The 17,261-nt window shown below is 50.1% G+C and overlaps 1 protein-coding gene across 1 annotated transcript; it reads right to left on the reverse strand.

The window, feature by feature from the left end:
• Nucleotides 1–1,307: 1,307 nt before the first annotated feature.
• Nucleotides 1,308–4,125, reverse strand: FEZF2 (FEZ family zinc finger 2). The gene is made up of 4 exons (XM_052648182.1): nucleotides 3,274–4,125; nucleotides 2,789–2,923; nucleotides 2,454–2,586; nucleotides 1,308–1,567 (listed from the first exon to the last, which is right to left on the reverse strand). The coding sequence occupies exons 1-4, from the start codon at nucleotides 4,123–4,125 to the stop codon at nucleotides 1,308–1,310; spliced, it is 1,380 nt and encodes a 459-aa protein (XP_052504142.1).
• Nucleotides 4,126–17,261: the final 13,136 nt, after the last annotated feature.

A 17,261-nucleotide genomic window follows, 5' to 3' on the forward strand; every position in this document is an offset into this window, starting at 1 on the left:
CCAAGCCAGTAATCCGAGCTCTTGATTATCCAGATTCGGATCAAACGGGGCGGCGGCGGCCGGCCCCCTCCTGGGAATGATTAGATGATTAATGTAATGCTGTTTGAAGGGTCTCTGTTTTCTCTCTTAATTTGGGTCATTACTTAGAAAGCAAGCGTGAGATCATTTCATCAGCGTGCTCGGCGGCGGAGATAGCTATTCAGGAAATGGGCTAACTGCGCGGTAATCAGGACGCTGGGGGCGGCGGCGGCGGTGGCTGCGAGCCGCGGGAGCCCGGGTGCGCCCTCCCGCGGCAGGGCGCACCGCACCCGGAGGCCGGCCCCAGACCACAGCGCGGGCCGCGGAGCCTCAAAGCTCCGGATGGGCTGGGACACTTGGCCCCCAGTTCTCGCCGCCAGGAATGATTGCGTGGAAGAGTGGCTCCCTTTACATCACCCAGACAAGAGGGTGTGCCTAGAAGCGCCCGGCGCGGCAGTGCCCACGCCATTTACCCCACTGTGGCACGGCTATTTGCTCTAGGACACGCACCCCAAACCTGCTCTCCAACACCTAGCCACTTTTAATCCCTTCTTTTTAAAAAACTCACCCAAATATGGCAACACCCAGAATCCCTTGGTCAGAACAGTTAGCAAATAAAAACTTGGTACAACGTGAGGCCCGTTGTAGGCCTTTGCATCCTTGATTCCTGGGGGGATCTGAACACATTAGCGTGGCAGGAGGACCGATCTGGCCTCACCCTGGTTCCAGTGCCCTCAGAAAACGTCGCATGTGGGCGGCCGAGAAATGCTTAAAACGCCTGTTTCTTTTTCATTCTTTAGGGTTGCTGAGCTGATTTGCGGCGAGGGGAGAGGGGGTAAAAGAAAAGACGCACTAAGGATTCTGTTTATTGAGTTATATATGTATATATTCCGTGTTCGTGTGTACAGGAGAATTTACATGGCTGTATAAAGATGGCTGGGGGCGCCGCGCTCTTCCGGGACGTTCACGTGACAGGCTGGGGTTAAAACCCGCTGCCGCCGTAGGAGAAGCCAGAAGCCGAGGCCTGGAATTAAATACGTTTCGGCGCGCTGGGTTTAAATAAGTTTCCCGAATATACAAAGGTGGGGAGCCAGGCGTTTGCTGCCAGTCATCGAGGAAACGTTTAGCTTTCCAAAAATATGCTGGTTTCGATAAATAGATTTTAGCCTTTCTGCTATAGCTTTTTTTTCTCTCTCTCTCTCTCTCCTTTCTCTTAATTTTAGAAAGTTTATACGTGTGATCTGTTTGGGGGTTGGATAGGACTGGAAGGGAGGGTGAGGCAGGAGCTCTCAGCTCTGCACTGTCCGAGTCAGGTCCTTTGTGGAGGGGGCGGCGGGGCCCACGCTGTCGTGGAGTTTGCGCACGTGTTTCTTTAAGTCAAAGTTTCTGCAAAACCCTTTGCCGCAAGTGGCGCACGTGAAAGGCTTCTTGTCGTTGTGGGTGTGCATGTGGAAGGTCAGGTTATAGACCTGGTGGAAGGCCTTGTTGCAAATGGTACATTTGTACTGCTTCTCGCCGCTGTGGGTCAGCTTGTGATTCTTGTAGTTCCCTACAGGAGACCAAAAACAAAAAGGGGGGGGGGGATAAAGTGGGACGGGGAGGGGCCGGGTGTCCCGGGGTTGGCTCAGGTGCCCGCGTAAAGAAGGCGACGCTTGGCTAGGCAGGCGCGACCTCTCCGAGTGAAGAAGTTGTCAAACTTCGTACGCGTCAAGCCCCGGGCTCTCACTATAGGATGCAGGGCCGAGTCCCGCGTAGCCGCCCCGCGTCCCAGCCCCGCCGGGGCCTGAGGCCCGCGCAGCATCCCTCCCGCTGAGCTCCGCCGGCCCGGAAACTTTTGTGCTGCCCAGAGAGACGCATGGGGCCCTTGTCCGGGCCGCCGCCTCGCTCGAAGAAATTCGCATGAACCCGGGCTTCGTCCCCTATTATTATTATTTTCTTATTATTATTTTTAAAGTTACTCCCTGTTGTCCCCTAACTACCACTTGGAGATCCGAACGTGCCTGGGAAAATCCAAGCGGAATGCTGGAGACAGTAGCGGTTTCCCCCAATCTAAATTGTTCCCAGGAGGTGGATTACGCCTCAAATTTTTTTTTCTCCATTTTCAAAAGAATCCCGGCTACAAAGGGATGCTTCCGCCATAGGGCGATACCTTGTCTTTCTCCAACTTCCTTTCCCTCTACCCCTTTCCTTCTTCCCATCTCCCAAATTCACAGTCTCCCCGCGCAACCAGCTTGAGTCCAGCGAGCTCTACTAATCCAACCCGGAGAGCTTCCACCGAAACCCCGTGCAACCCGATTCCAAAGAAATGCTGCGCCTGAGCCCGCGGCCCTCGCGCGCTCTCTGCTCTCTCTCCAGATCCTTCTTTGCCTTCCCGCTAGCGATGACCTGCCGAGACCCAAGGGGAGGTGAGGAGAGGGCCTCGCCCCGCACGTTACCTTTTTGGTGAAAGCCTTTGCCGCAAAATTCACAGACGAAGGGCTTGTAGCCCGCGTGGATGCGAATGTGTGTGTTGAGCGTGGAGCTGCGGTTGAAGGCTTTGCCGCACTGGTTGCATTTATGCGGCTTTTCCTGCGGAGAAGGGCGTGCGTATCATGAGGCTGAGGCCCCGGCCAGGAGAAGCCACCTTGGGGGGCACCTGGAAGGGGCACACCGAAGGGACAGGGGCCTCTGGTGGAGGTTATAAGGGGAACCCTTGGTCATTCTCTCCCCATCCCCATCACTTAGTTCCGGGTGTTGGGTACGGGTCGGGCCACACCCGGGGCCCACGTACCTGGGTGTGGATAATTTTGTGTCTGCAGAGCGTGCTGGCCTGGCGGAAGCCTTTGCCACAGACTTTGCACACGAACGGTCTGGCTCCGGTGTGGACTGGCATGTGGCGGGTGAGGTTATAGTGAGCGTTAAACACCTATAGAAGCACACAAGGGGGCCTTGTGGCTGTCTGTCCGAGTCCGCCTGGGCAGGATTGAGGGGGGGCTGGCGCGCAGAGACCACCTCCCCCAACCAATATCCCCTTCAGAAACCAGAGCCCTTTTCATTTTGTAAAGAGCTGCCGAATCCACTGTTCGTGCCAGTCCTGTGAGGCAGCTGACAAAGGCATCCCCATTTTACAGAAAAGGAAACTGAGGCCCAACTGTGCCCTCAATTCGAGTAGACAGCTACTAGGGAGCTCCCAAATTTGAGAAAGGGGCCGTCCAGGCTGCCCCTCAAGGAAGCAGCTGCTCACCCCTCCCAGACTCCGAGGACCCCGAGCCTCACCTTTCCGCACACCTCGCAGGTGAAGTTTTTAGGCTTGCCGTCTGCTGAGCCCCCGGGCAGCTTGCTGTGGCCCTTGACTCCGCCGCGTTCAGCAGTCAGGCCCGAGTTCTCCTTCAGCACCTGCTCCAGCGGCGCAGGCAAGCGCTCCTTATGGGCGTAGGGGGCTGGATGGGCAAACTTGTCGGCGGTCAGGCCGGCCAACTTGGCGTTCTCCAGCAGAAAGAGCTTGGGGTGCGCAGCCAGAGCAGCGGGGGTCTGTGTGTTGAGGAGACCGGACGGGAAGAGGTGGCCGCCAAGGAGCTCAGACGGCGGGTACGTGGCGGAGTCCAGGTAGTTGAAGTAGTAGAGCGAGCCGCTGGCCGGAAGCCCCACCGCCTGGTTGATGACCTGCGGCTTGATGACCCTGCCCGCGGGCAGCGCCGACGGTACCAGGCCCAGCTCGGCCTTGCAGCACACGCCACAGTTGGTTTTGCACAAGCCGCTGGCGCCGCACACCGGGGTCCCCCCACCGCCGCCTCCACCTCCTCCTCCGCCGCCGCCGCTGCCGCCCGCCCGGAGGCTGCTTTTCCAGAGCTCAGAGTAACTGAGCAGCGTCTTGGACGGCACCTCGTAGCCTAGGGGCTGCAGGGGGATCATACAGGGCAGCGGCGAGCAGAGGTTGAGCAATTTCTTGCCCTGGCCGCTATCCGCGTCCAGTGCCCCCGGCCGGGGCTCAAAGGGCGCGCGGGGCTCCGACGTCTTAGCCATGATGCGCTCGATGGAAAAGGCCAGAGTCTTGGAAGTGGCCGGCGACGCTCCTGCGCGCGGGCAGGCCGGGGGCACCATGGTCTCCAGGGAAGCCGAGCTTGCCATGGCGCGCCGAGCCGAGTCGTACCGGACTGGGCCAGGGCGCAGCCTCTCTCCTCTAAGTCTGCATTCCGGAAAAGGCAGGGAGGGAAACCGCAATTTAATAAGCACCTTGTCGGGTCCAGGTCACCCATTTGCATTCAAATGAACAGGGGCAGAACAAAGTGCACCCAAGGGTACCAAATTACCGCCCATTAACCCGCCGCGCAAAGGAACCCACCAGCCCCTGCCCCGGGACTTTGAAAGGGGGGAAAGGGGGGGAGGGTTTACAGAGGAGGAAGAGAGAGGGAGAAAAAGAAAGAAAGAAAAGAGCCTCAAATTAACCCCCCTGAGCCGCTCCCTGGACCCCGGCCTCCGCCACGCGTGCTGGGAGCTAGATAGTGAAGGGGCAAAGTTAAAGAGGACCGGGAGAGCCACCTCGCATTTACCTCTTTCCCCCACCGCCAAGGAGATGCGGTCCGAGCCATGCAGCCTGTCTCCTCTGTCACATTTTGATGGCAAACATCTTCCCCTCCGCGTGAGATCACTGTCTTTTACATTCAGCTGACATCACATGAAGTCACTTGAAGTGGAATGACATGGGCGGCGGCGCGGCTCCTGTAGCGGCCCCTGTGTTCCACCGCGCCTGCCGGCCGCCGCCGCCACCGCCCCTCAAACTTTAAAAGGAGGCAACTGGCGCCCGCGCTCCCCTCGAGAAAGTGCGAGCGGTTCGCGAATCGGGAAGGAGGGAAGAGACGGGAGGGGGAGGGGGAGGAATCGTGATGGTTTTGCCGGTGGAAAAAAAAAGGGGGGGAGCCCAAACCCAGGCAGAGTTCCGTGCGTGATTCACAACTTTGGGGGCCTATAGGTTTGGGGGACGTGGAGAGGGCACGGGGTCCCGGGCGCGCCGCCTCAAAGGGCCCCTGGGTGTCCGTCTAGTCACCGAAGTATCCCTTAGCCCTCTGCAGCCGCGCTGGGCATCGTGCTAATAAACTGCCATTTACCCACGGAGCCGGCGCCAGCCCCGAACACGCGCAAATGATAATTACCTCATTAGGATGTGGCGCAGGGACGCGGGCGCCGCGTTTGGAGGGGGGAACTTGTTAATGGGGAAATATTAATTTATGCAAAAACAACCAGCTCGCCTTGGCTGGCGTCGGAGGTCGGGAGAGAGCTCCCGCAGCCAAAGGACGACCCCATAGCGTCCGTAGGAGCAAGGCCGCGAGCCCCGATCCTGGGGGTTTCGGCGCCTGGAGGGTGCGCGTCCCCCTCTCCGACTCGCTCTCCGCCTGCGGCTGAGGGAGGCTGCACCCTGAGCGGGAGGGCTGTTTGAGAGCTTGATTGATCGGGATCGCTGATTTGTGATCGGGTTTCTGAGGCAAAGCCCAACTCCACTGCGGGTTCAGGGCTGTGAGCGAGGAGGATTCCGAGGGCAGGTCTCCCCGCTGACGGGTACTTACTGTTTGTATAATTGAGACGGTCCAATCTCCACCTGTTTAAGGAGCAGATTGAAACAGCAGAACCTCCCCTGGATCCTATTAAAACGTTTTTCCTCCTAAGGCCATTCAGTCGAACCAATTTTCCGAAGTGATTCATAGAGCTGAATTCTGCCAAGGCAGCTCTTTCACTTTTAGCCACTAAAGCACCGCGTGGAACCGGGTTTTGTGTTTTTCTAAAATAAAGAGAAGGATTATCAGAGGGGAGAGGGAGGAGGACTGAAGGGGGGCGGGCAGAGACTTAGTGTGGCCAGAGGTACACGCAGAGGGAAGAAAAGGCCCTTTTCTAGACAGGCCCCAAGTAAGTTCGGAGGAATTCAGCGTTTTGTGCCTCGCCACAAAAGCAGCGCACTCCGCGCTCGGTTTGGAGGGGTTGAATTCATCTGTTTGCAGACCATTCCACCTGCGTATCACAACAAACTGCTCAAAGACGCTCCAGCACTTTCAACAGGCCGGGTGCTCTTGGCGACAACAAAAGTGATCGAGGTTGAGGGTTCTAATGGGGAGCGGGACAGCGGCTAGCAAGAGAGCGAGGGAGAGAATTAGGTTTAGGAAAAGAGAAGGGAGATTCTGGGGTTAAAGAAAAAAAAAACTTTTGGAGGGTTTTGTTTGCTGGACAATTATATCTTGCCTGCCGGCTTTTGCAAGACCAGGAGCTTTGTAGCAGCAACTACAGTTTCAGAGGATTATGGTTGGTATAATATGAGCAAACAGGGCTGAGGGTTTGATAGTGAATTCTCTCTCCAAAGGTGTAAGATCTTGTGGAGCTCCAGAAAGTGCTGGTGGGAAGAAAACCCTCTCCCTTCTCACTTGAGTGCCCCATCCCAGGCCTCTCTCATGCAAAACATCCCAGGAAAACCAGCAGGGGAAAGAGACAGGAAAGGTCTAGTTTTAAATTCAGGCAAACCACTCCTTTCTCCCCTTTGGAATTTCTCTTTTCTACCCACTCCCCCTCTGACGTGTAACTGCAGACACGATATGGACGTGGCAGGTAAAGAAAAGGAAAAGTGTACTTGGAACGCTAGGAGAGGGAGCAGAGAGAGACGTCTCCGGGGGAAAGTGCCCTGGATGGCCACAGCCGTGGTTTAATTCTTCCACCCTGCCAAGCCTGGAAACTACCCCTAAATTCAGCAGTCTTAAATCTGTTATCCAGCATTCCAACCCTGCCACCCCCAACTTCCAAATTTCAAAGCTAGAAAGAGGCTAACTCCTCTGGAAGAGAACATTTCCATATACCCCATTTAATTTAGATGTTCAGAGAGGCAGAATTCCAGACTCAGTATGCCCCCATCCCTATGTTAAGGTAAAAACAAGACAGATAAACTACCCCCTACCCCACCCCACCACCAAGCAGGAAACAAATCAAAAACTCACCCTGAAATTGAAACAGTATCAATAACACCCGAAGGTCTCATAACCTGCATTTCTATCCCGACTTTCCTGTGGATCCTGTTCAGCCATCAGCACTTGCACCCCAACCCCCTTTCCAGTTTGGGTAATTGTTGATCTCCGCAGCAGCTCGAAAGATCTGCTGGTCTGAAAGCTCCATCAGGCTGAAAGGCTTCCAAAGACTTCCCATGAACCTGCCTTGCCATCCCTAGTGCTTTCCGTAGCTGCAGAAGCCCTCTCTCTCTCCCCAGCATCACAAAGGAGTGCTACCTCCACAGAAAGAAAACATTTGGGTAAAAACAAGTTGCCCCTAATGTGCCTCTCTTTCCAAATGTTGGGTGAATACACTGGCTTTTATGAAAGTATTTAATTAGCTTCCACAAACTTCTCCTTCCCTGCCTGCAGATTATATTGAAGTGGAGGGTTGGAAACTATTTTACACCTTGCCACTCACATGTTAATTAATCTCTATCTAACCCTAATTGCAGTTTATTCAAGCACCGCTCAACAGCTCACCCACACAATAAACACTGATCCTACTTTTATACATATTACTTCACGTTAACACATTGAGTAATTAACTCCAGTACCAACTAATAGTGCAAACAAATATTTTCTGTAAACGAGATGATTTCAGGCAGAATAATAGAGGACTGGGGAACCGTGGCACTCGGTGGAGGCAATGCTGAGATTTCGATTTGCTGCTCCCAGCCCTCTAAAATCATTCTCAACCGCAGCATCTTTTTCCCCCGAGGCTGAAATGCCTTTTAGAAAGGGGCGGGGCGGGGGGGGGGTGCACGGACAGTATGGAAATGTGACAAATTTTCGGAGTTCTTGGAGGGGTTCTTCAAGAATAAGGACAACTTTTTTCCACCCACACATTTTTAGTGAAGGAAAAAAAATCTGGAGTAACTCTACAGTAAGGGCAATAGAAGGCTAGCCGGAGAGCAACTATTTCAGGGATGTGGATCCCTCCACGACAGTTGTTTTCCAAAATCTCCCACTCTAAGCAAGTCCTGTCCTTTTAAGCAATGGTTCTAGGAGAGGAGTGAGCGGTGACTATCCAGATAGATAAGAAATCCCAGGCTCTCTCCCAATCCAGACTAGCATACACGTGGCTCTGAGAGGCCAGTGCCTTGGTCTCAGCCCCAAACAAGGCGCCTGACTTGGAGGCCCGCGGCCGCGGCGCAAGCAAGGCCCACTAGGCCTCACTCAGCACGCCGCTGTGCCTCAGGGGCCAGATGACAAGGGGTTGCCTGCCCGCAGTCCCGGAGCACCCAGGCCAGAGGCTGCCGGCCTTGCTGGACGGCGCGGGCTGCAGCTCTTTGAGCTCGGCCTGTCAGCCCTGGACCCACCGTGGGGTCCTCTTGGGCCCTGTGGCCTCAGCTTCAGGCCCTTCTCCTCCTGGGCGCCTCCGCCGAAAGCCAGACGCTTTCCTCTCGGCCCATCTGGCCCACGTTTGGGCCTCCACAGCTCGGCCGCGGTGGGGAAACACTGCCAGGGTTGCGCCTGACGCCTCTCGCGGCCGGTGCTCTTCCCACGCTGCAGAGCAGGGTGCCACGGCCCGGTGCTCGGCAACGCCGCTGGGCCTGACCCGGACCACGACCTCGGGGATCGGCGGCTGTGGGACGCCGCGCCCGGGGCCAAGCCGCTTGCACACCACTGACTGCGGATCCAGGCTCAACCAGGGACCGGAGCGCAATGTTTTAATTGAAATCGCAGGTTTAAGCACAGCTGGCGGCTGTCTATTGATTTTGCAGAGGCTTCTCTTGTGGGAAGCATATTAAATATGACTGGCACGGCTAGAGTCTTCCTCCCTTTACCCCCTCCCTCGGGCCTTTTTATGGTCACTAAGCCGAACACTGTAAGGATGACTTTTGTTTTCAAAAATGTCTTAATGCCAGAAATCGCCCTCACTTTAGAATAAATTACTTAGCAGACGCCTTCCTGGGGTGTAGACAACCTCAGAGGAAAACCCACCTCGGGAGCAAAAGCTCACACGTTTGCATTACTTCTGAGATGGCAGAGGGAAAAAGCAAGCATTTCTGCTCCACAGAAGTGTTGCAATTCCAGCCCTGGTGGCTTGTGTCTCCTGGTGCTAGATGGCAAAAGGCGCTTTTTTTTTTTAAGTATTACGATTATAATTATTTCCTCACCCTATTATTATGTTGCAATACATAATATAACATCCTGTGTCCTCTCTCCAGGGAGCTGAGTAGCTTGGGGGCCACTGCAGGCTGGAGGCTGCTGAGTTTGGGGAAATGCCCACTGGGCATATTTGATATTCTTTTTCACCGCTGCTCTGAAACTCGTTTGGAAACAAATAAACAAACCCAAACCAAACAAACTTCATGGTTTAAGGAGTCTCCCTTTCTTCCTTCTTCTTTCTAAAGGGATATTTAGGATCGGATTTACCCGGTGCTGCGTTTAATCGCTGAAAATAGATTAACTTCTGCAGAGAAATTCTTCTGCGATCTCCTTTTTTTTTTTTCAATCCCCTAGGAAGCATTTTATTGAAAACATTCGAACCGGCTTGCCAGCGGCGGGCTTGTCCAAGGCCCAGGGGCCTCCGCCTTTAGTGCCCGCGGTGAGCTGGATTAGTGCGTCGGGGAGACAAAAGAGGCCCTGATCCCCCGGCCAGGCAAGGCCCGGAGCGCCCCGGTCGCCGGTAACGCGTACCGCGCGAGCACAGTCTTGGGCCCGGGCCTCCAGGGACAGATGGGCCAGAGCCGTCTGCATCTGCCCGCGTCCTGGGAGATGCTGCGGCGCCCACAGCCAGGGTGGCGAAGCGCCCGGCCCACTGCACCCGGCTGTTTCACAGCGCCCCTCGCATCCGGGGACTGGTTTGCAAATCTCAGTGCACCCACAGACTGGTTTTCACCCTCGAAGAGGAGAGATGCCTGTACATCAAGGGCAGCCGGCTTTGCTGCCAAGGAGGGAGGGGGATGGTGCTGTGAACCTGTCACAGTTTCCAGGACCCTCTCAACCCCCACCTCAATCTCTGCAGAGGACTTCCATCTCGTCTGGAAATCCGGGGCAGTGTGCGCACTCTTTGGCCAGAGGGACTCTCCCCAGAGAGCAGATCTGCAGCCCCTACACGCAGGTTTGGTGTGCTTGCTGTCCCCTCGGCTTTCGATGCACATATAACCACACTCACGCATATATATGCACACGTAAGTATATTGTATGTATATGTATATATGTTCACTGCTCTCCACAACCCTTCACTTAAAATGCCTTTTGATTAGGACTCTGAATCCAATAACTGCATGTCTCAGTTTGCTAGTCCCGAGCAGTAGTGGGGGCAGGTAGTCATCTTGTAAATGCCTTTTTTTCTTGCCACGTGATTTCCAGGTAAAACTCAAAGGAAACAATAGTTTACAAAGAACAGTTATATTTTACATATATTTTATACACTATGTACATACATATAAGTGTGCATTATATATATATATATATATGAAATAAAAAGGCATTTTGGAGGAGTAACAGACCCTGTAGCTCGGATGCTGTTGGATTTCTAACTCCCTGGGAAGACGGCTTAGGATCCTCTGCGTTATTTAACTTGGCAGCTAGTTAAACTCCGCGGTGGAGCCTGCCCAAAGGTATTAGCGTTAAGTGCTAAGAGCTGGAGTTAAGCCGGCAGTGAAAAGGAGGGACTGGAGGGGCCAAGGGGGTAAGAGGAACTGATTCCAGGTTCGCCCAAACTTCTAGAAGTCTGCCGGGCAGAGTAGGTCTGAGTTGGATGGCCTGTTGGATAGGAATCCCGAACTCTGTGATCGCTCTACAAGTGAATCTCTTGGTACTGTTTTGTTTGCTTGGTTGGTTTGGTTTGGCTTTGCTAGGTGTGTGTAAGAACGGAAAAGTTCTTTCCTGCCCAGTTTTCTTGAGTTCTTACTAGTTCACGCGAATCCCATCTTCTCCTCACCTAGGTAAAGACTTCCGTCTCTGTGCTCACCTCTGCAGTTTGCAGTTGGGCTTAGATAACAAAATAGGAACTGTAACAGTGCTAAGTAGCGCTCCACCAAGAATGAATAAATCTCTTTCTGGTTCCATCCCTGTCTCCCTCTCACATACAGACCCTCCCACTTTGGGGGTTCAGCTAGGGTGGCCATCAGTGAGTGAAGTCGCTCACTCGTGTCTGACTCTTTGCAACCCCATGGACTGTAGCCTACCAGGCTCCTCTGTCCATGGGATTTTCCAGGCAATAGTACTGGAGTGGATTGCCATTTCCTTCTCCAGGGATCTTCCCAACCCAGGGATCAAACCTAGGTCTCCCGCATTGTAGACGTGGCCATCAGTAGATGATTACTTATTACTGAGGGCCTTTTGTATGCCAGGCACAGGAGTAGCTAAATATCCACTCTAGTCAGTTCTCAGTTTTGTCCTATAAAGTCAGTACCTATAGCCAATGTGCCCATTACACAGATAACATGTCCAAGGTCACACAGCTGGCAAGAGACTGTTTTAAGAACCCATTCTCCTAAGGACCATGCCAAGAAATTCACAAAAAACACCATCTAGACAATTAGCCTGAGTTGGCTGGTGGAGTGTAAACTGGGAAAATTTGGAGTAGAGGGTAAACACTTGGAAAATTGGTTGGCAGTAACAATTAAATTTGAATATGTGCATTCCTTATAACCCAACAATTCCACTCCTAAGTATATACCCAGCAGAAGCGTGTACTTAAGTTCACCAAAAGACAGGCACTAGAATGTTCATAGCAGCACTATTTGTAATAGTCCTATGTTGGAAATTTCCTGAATAACCATCAAGTGTGGCACCCATAAATAAATCAAGATAAAATAATATACATCAATAAGAATCAACTAACCACTACTACACTAAACATGAGTTTCATGAACATAATATTGACCAAAGCAGCCAGATCCAAAAAACTACACACTGCATGATTTCACTTAAAGTTCAAAGTAGGCAAAATTTGGGGTCATAATGGGGGCTTCTGGGGTGCTGGTAAGGGTTTGTTTTCTGATCTGGATTTTGGTTTGTGAATATTTTTTGAACTGTGCACACTTATTATGTGAATGTTTTGTATATGTTTGGTAAACTTCTATATATCAGTTAAATACACTTATCTGTTCGCATTTTAAGATATCTATTATAATATCTCTTAAAGTCAAAGTGTTATTCACTCAGTCACGTCCAACTCTTTGCAACCCCATGGACTGTCGCCCACCAGGATCCTCTGTCCATGGATTTCTCCAGGCAAAAATACTGGAGTGGGTTGCCATTCCCTTCTCCAGGGGATCTTCCCGACTCGGGGATTGAACCCAGATCTCCCGCACTGCAGGCAGGTTCTTTACCATCTGAACCACGAGGGAAGCCCAATATCTCTGTATTTGTTAAATAAGTGAATTTTCAGCCTGAATATGTCTAACTCACTCCCCGTCCCCAGTTTCCCCAAAAGATACTGCTCCTTACCTGCCTCTTGCCTTGCATTTCTTCCTTTGCACCAGACAACCACATCAATTAATTGGGCTCTCATACTTAAAAATAAGCAGCTTCCAGACTTCTAAGACAATTGTCTTTGGAGCCTGGGCATTGGATCCAACTTCCCAGGGAACCTGCAATGGGCTCAAGAATGCTTAATCAGGGGAACTCAATTGAAGCATTCTGCTCACCCAAGATCTTAGCGTAGGGGTGGTAGCTTTGAACTTGGACCTGTACCCTTCGCTGCAGGTGAAGCAGGTAAAGAACCTTTGGCCAGGAACTGCCTCAAACCTTTCAGAAACACAATCCGGCAGGTTGCGCTGGGAGATGGAGTTATGGCTGAAGGTGGCAGGGTGGGATATGGGATGTTTGTAGGGACTAGCATTAATAGAAAGCTTTGGCAAGTCCTTAGAGCTCAACTCACTGGTTCCTGGCCCAGAGGAGTCCAGGGGGAAAAAAGTCTTGGCTGCCTGGCAAAGTGACCCAGTTAGCAGAAGGAGCAGCTCTGCTTTAGGAGAGGGTGGGGAAGTTTATTTCAGCAGGAAAAAGCTTTGGGGCACAGAAATCAAGTACTTGACAATTCCTTTGTGCAAAGCCAAGGTAAATTCTACCAGGGGCAATGGTTGCAAATCTGATCTCAGCACTTTAAGAAAGAAATCTTAAAGAACCTACAACTAAAGCAATTAAAGAGAAGGTAAGAAGGTAAGCTATAATTTAGACAGACTAAAAAGATAAAAATTCTCTGGCAAGTAGATAAGACCCAACATAAAGTAATTCATTCATTAGTTAGCCTCATCTATCTGAGACTTTCTGTATTGGGTACTTACAAGCTACATGCCAGAGATATAGTGCTTACCAAGATAGACACAATCCATACCCTCATGCCTCTTCAATTCAGTTTAGTTGCTCAGTTGTATCTGACTCTTTGTGACCCCATGGACTGCAGCATGCCAGGCCTCACCAACTCCTGGAGCTTGCTCAAACTCATGTCCATCGAGTCAGTGATGCCATCCAACCATTGTCCCTTTCTCCTCCTGCCTTCAATCTTTCCCAGCATCAGGGTCTTTTCAAATGAGTCAGTTCTTCGCATCAGGTGGCAAAAGTATTGGAGTTTCAGCATCAGTACTTCTAATGAATATTCAGGACTGATTTTCTTTAGGATGGACTGGTTTGATCTCCTTGCAGTCCAAGGGGCTCTCAAGAGTCTTCTCCAACACCACAGTTCAAAAGCATCAATTCTTCAGTGCTCAGCTTTCTTTACAGTCCAACTCTCACATTCCATACATGACTACTGGAAAAACCATAGCCTGGACTAGATGGAACTTTGTTGGCAAAGTAATGTCTCTGCTTTTTAATATCTTTTTATGATCCAGGTTGGTCATAACTTTTCTTCCAAGGAGCAAGCATCTTTTAATTTCATGGCTGAAGTCACCATCTGCAGTGATTTTGGAGCCCCCTCCCAGAAAAAAAGTCTCTCACTATTTCCATTGTTTCCCCATCTATTTGCCATGAAGTGATGGGACATGATGCCATGATCTTAGTTTTCTGAATGCTGAGTTTTAAGCCAACATTTTCTCTCTCCTCTTTCACTTTCATCAATATGCTCTTTAGTTCTTCTTCGCTTTCTGCCATAAGGGTGGTGTCATCTGCATATCTGAGGTTATTAATATTTCTCCTAGCAATCCTGATCCTAGCTTGTGCTTAATACACCCCGGCATTTTGCATGATGTACTCTGCATATAAGTTAAATAAACAGGGTGACAATATACAGCTTTGATGTACTCCTTTCCCAATTTGGAACCAGTCCGTTGTTCTATTTCCTGTTCTAACTGTTGCTTCTTGACCTGTATACAGATTTCTCAGGAGGCAGGTCAGGTGGTCTGGTTTTCCCATCTCTTTAAGAGTTTTCCAGTTGTGATCCACACAGCCAAAGGCTTTGGCGTAGTCAATAAAGCAGAAGTAGATGTTTTTCTGGAACTCTCTTGCTTTTTCAGTGATCCAGCAGATGTTGGTAATTTGATCTCTGGTTCCTCTGCCTTTTCTAAATCCAGCTTGAACATCTGGAAGTTCATGGTTCACGTATTGTTGAAGCCTGGCTTGGAGAATTTTGAACATTACTTTGCTAGTGTGTGAGATGAATGCAATTGTGTGGTAGTTTGAACATTCGTTGGCATTGCCTTTCTTTGGGACTGGAATGAAAACTGACCTTTTCCAGTCCTGTGGCCACTGCTGAGTTTTCCAAATTTGCTGGCATACTGAATGCAGCACTTTCACAGCATCACCTTTTAGGATTTGAAATAGCTCAACTGGAATTCCATCACCTCCACTAGCTTTGTTCATAATGATGCTTCCTAAGGCCCACTTGACTTCGCATTCCAGGATATCTGGCTCCTGATGAGTGATCACACCATCATCCCTCCTACATTTGTTCATTCAACTAACACACTTACATCAGTACCTTCTATAAACCAGGTTATGGGCTCAGAAATGGAGAAAAGACAATGGGCGTGGCTAAGGTGGTGCAAGATTCTTAAAGAGAGCAGAATTTGAGGGAAAAAGTAAAAAATATACCCAAAGAACCAAAATATAACCAGAGAACTCCCTGATGGGGAAGTTAAAAAATTTTAAAGCTTCTCACTCCAACAGAGGCCACAGGCTGAAGTCATAAATACCAATTCTCTAGAGACATTTCCATGATGGGTAGGTAGACCGCTCTCTGATAATTTATCATCTGGTGCTTTTTCCTAGAGACAGAATTTTCTGGTTTGGATGGAGCATGGCATTTCTTAGGATATTAGGACATAGCATGAAACTCCTTTCTGGGCTTGGAAGGGCTGAGTGTCTTTGAACCAGAGAATGGTTCTAGAATCAGATCAGGTCAGAAGCCTGGCTTGTCTGAGAGCTGTCGGTCTACAGGCAGGTTACTAAACATCTCTTCAAGTCTGAGTTGCCCACCTTGGGCAGGAGATGAACACCTATTTGGTCGCAGGGTGGTGAGGACTAAATGAGAAAATGCAGAGAGAGAGCTCAGCACCCATAACTGGCCAACGGAAAGCCTTCAGGGAGCATTTGCTATAATTATTATTCTAAGTGTTGTTATTTGTAGATATGGTCCTTCAGTCTGATGGGTAGTGAGATGGGAGAAGACAGCCACAAACATTTACTTTGCTCTGTACTTGTTTTACTTCTTTCGGTAAATAAAGTGAGGTGGTTTTTCTTCCCCTGATTTAAAAAGTAAGCAGTGGAAAAAATATTGGAAAAAGCAGAGAATTACAAAGAAGCATATTAAAATTATATTAAAATTGTACCTAATCTTGTAATTGAGAAATCACAGACAATGCTTTGGTATATATTGTTTCTTTGCCTTTGAATGGTTACCATCATAGGATATATACTGTTCGATAATCTGCTTTTCTATTTAATATAGTATGAATGTTTCCCTGGTCTTAAATATGCAACTAAGACATGATTTTAATGTCTCCATGGTACTCCACTGCCTGGCTTTAACAGGAGTTAGACAGTCCTTTGTCGCTGGATATGTAGGTTGTTCACAAATTTTTTTTTTTCCCTAATAGTTCCATCAGGAACATTCTCACACATTAATTTTGTGCATAGCTAACTCCTGTAGGATAAATTCCCAGAAGGAGAAATACTGTGGCAAAAGATATGCACATTTTTAAAGCTTTAGATACCAAGTGGCAGATTGCCCTTCCAAGAGGGGGTGCCATGCCTCCTTCCCAGCACCGTCACTAACATTGGGCATTAATTATCATCTAAAACACCCTGACCAACCCGATAGTCCCCACATGGTATTGCATTGCTATTTCTGCCTATCTGTTCCTGTCCAGGGCAGACTCAGGTGCCAAATTATGGAGAACTTGGAATGTAGGACTGTTGGTACAGACTGGGGTGACAGAAGAGAGGAAGAAATATGGGAAAGGATGTCCCCAGAGAGAGAGAAACATCCAGAGAAAGCAAGGAGGGACAGCGTCACATATTTTGGGGCATCCAAATGGTCCTAGTTTGCGGTAGGATTTGAACATTTCCTGAGACGCCTCCTCACGCCCAGCAGAAAGCGAGCTGCTCCCTTCCTACTGCTTCTAGGCCATCTGGCCCTTCCGCAGGCTGGCTTGCCCCTAGGTCCTGCAGGTGGATGTCAATCTGTCGCTGAAGGTCCAGCCTCGAGAGTGGAATCCTGGGCTAAGGAGGCTAATGTGGTCTGTCTCCCTCCCAAAGGCAGCTCGACCAGTTCAAAATCTCTCACCATGCCCAGAAAAAGAACCAGAATCCCCAGGCCAAGGAAATGACATGAAATGAGAAGCATGGTCCCGCACATGTGACCCAAGTAAGAGCGGGTCTAAGGAGAGTCTCGCGCTGAACTTGAGCCTCTCTGCAGGCAGAGAACTGCACGATTTCCATCACCTCTCTACCTTTCCTGGTGATTAAAAAATAACCAAATCTTAACAGAAGCGTTCAACACACACAAAACAAATACATAAAAATATAATGACTCCATAGACAGAGTCCCAGTAAGACCAGTCCGTGGCCAATCATGACTCATCTACGTCCCCATCCACTTACCCCCTCACATCGTTCTAAAACAAGTCTAAGACGTACTATTTCATCATCCATAATTTCAGTACCCTCACCTAAGGTATTAATGATAATTTCTCAACATCATCAAATACCCAGCATGTCAATTTCTGATTTTTAAATGTTAGAATTTTCAGTAATCATTGGCTTAAATTATGATTCAAATAAGGTCCATATATTACAATTGGTTGTTATGCCTTATCAGTCTCTTTTAATTTCTAGATTTCTCTCCAC

Source organism: Budorcas taxicolor, chromosome 1, assembly GCF_023091745.1.
Source record: "Budorcas taxicolor isolate Tak-1 chromosome 1, Takin1.1, whole genome shotgun sequence".
NCBI classification, from domain to species: Eukaryota; Metazoa; Chordata; class Mammalia; order Artiodactyla; family Bovidae; genus Budorcas; species Budorcas taxicolor.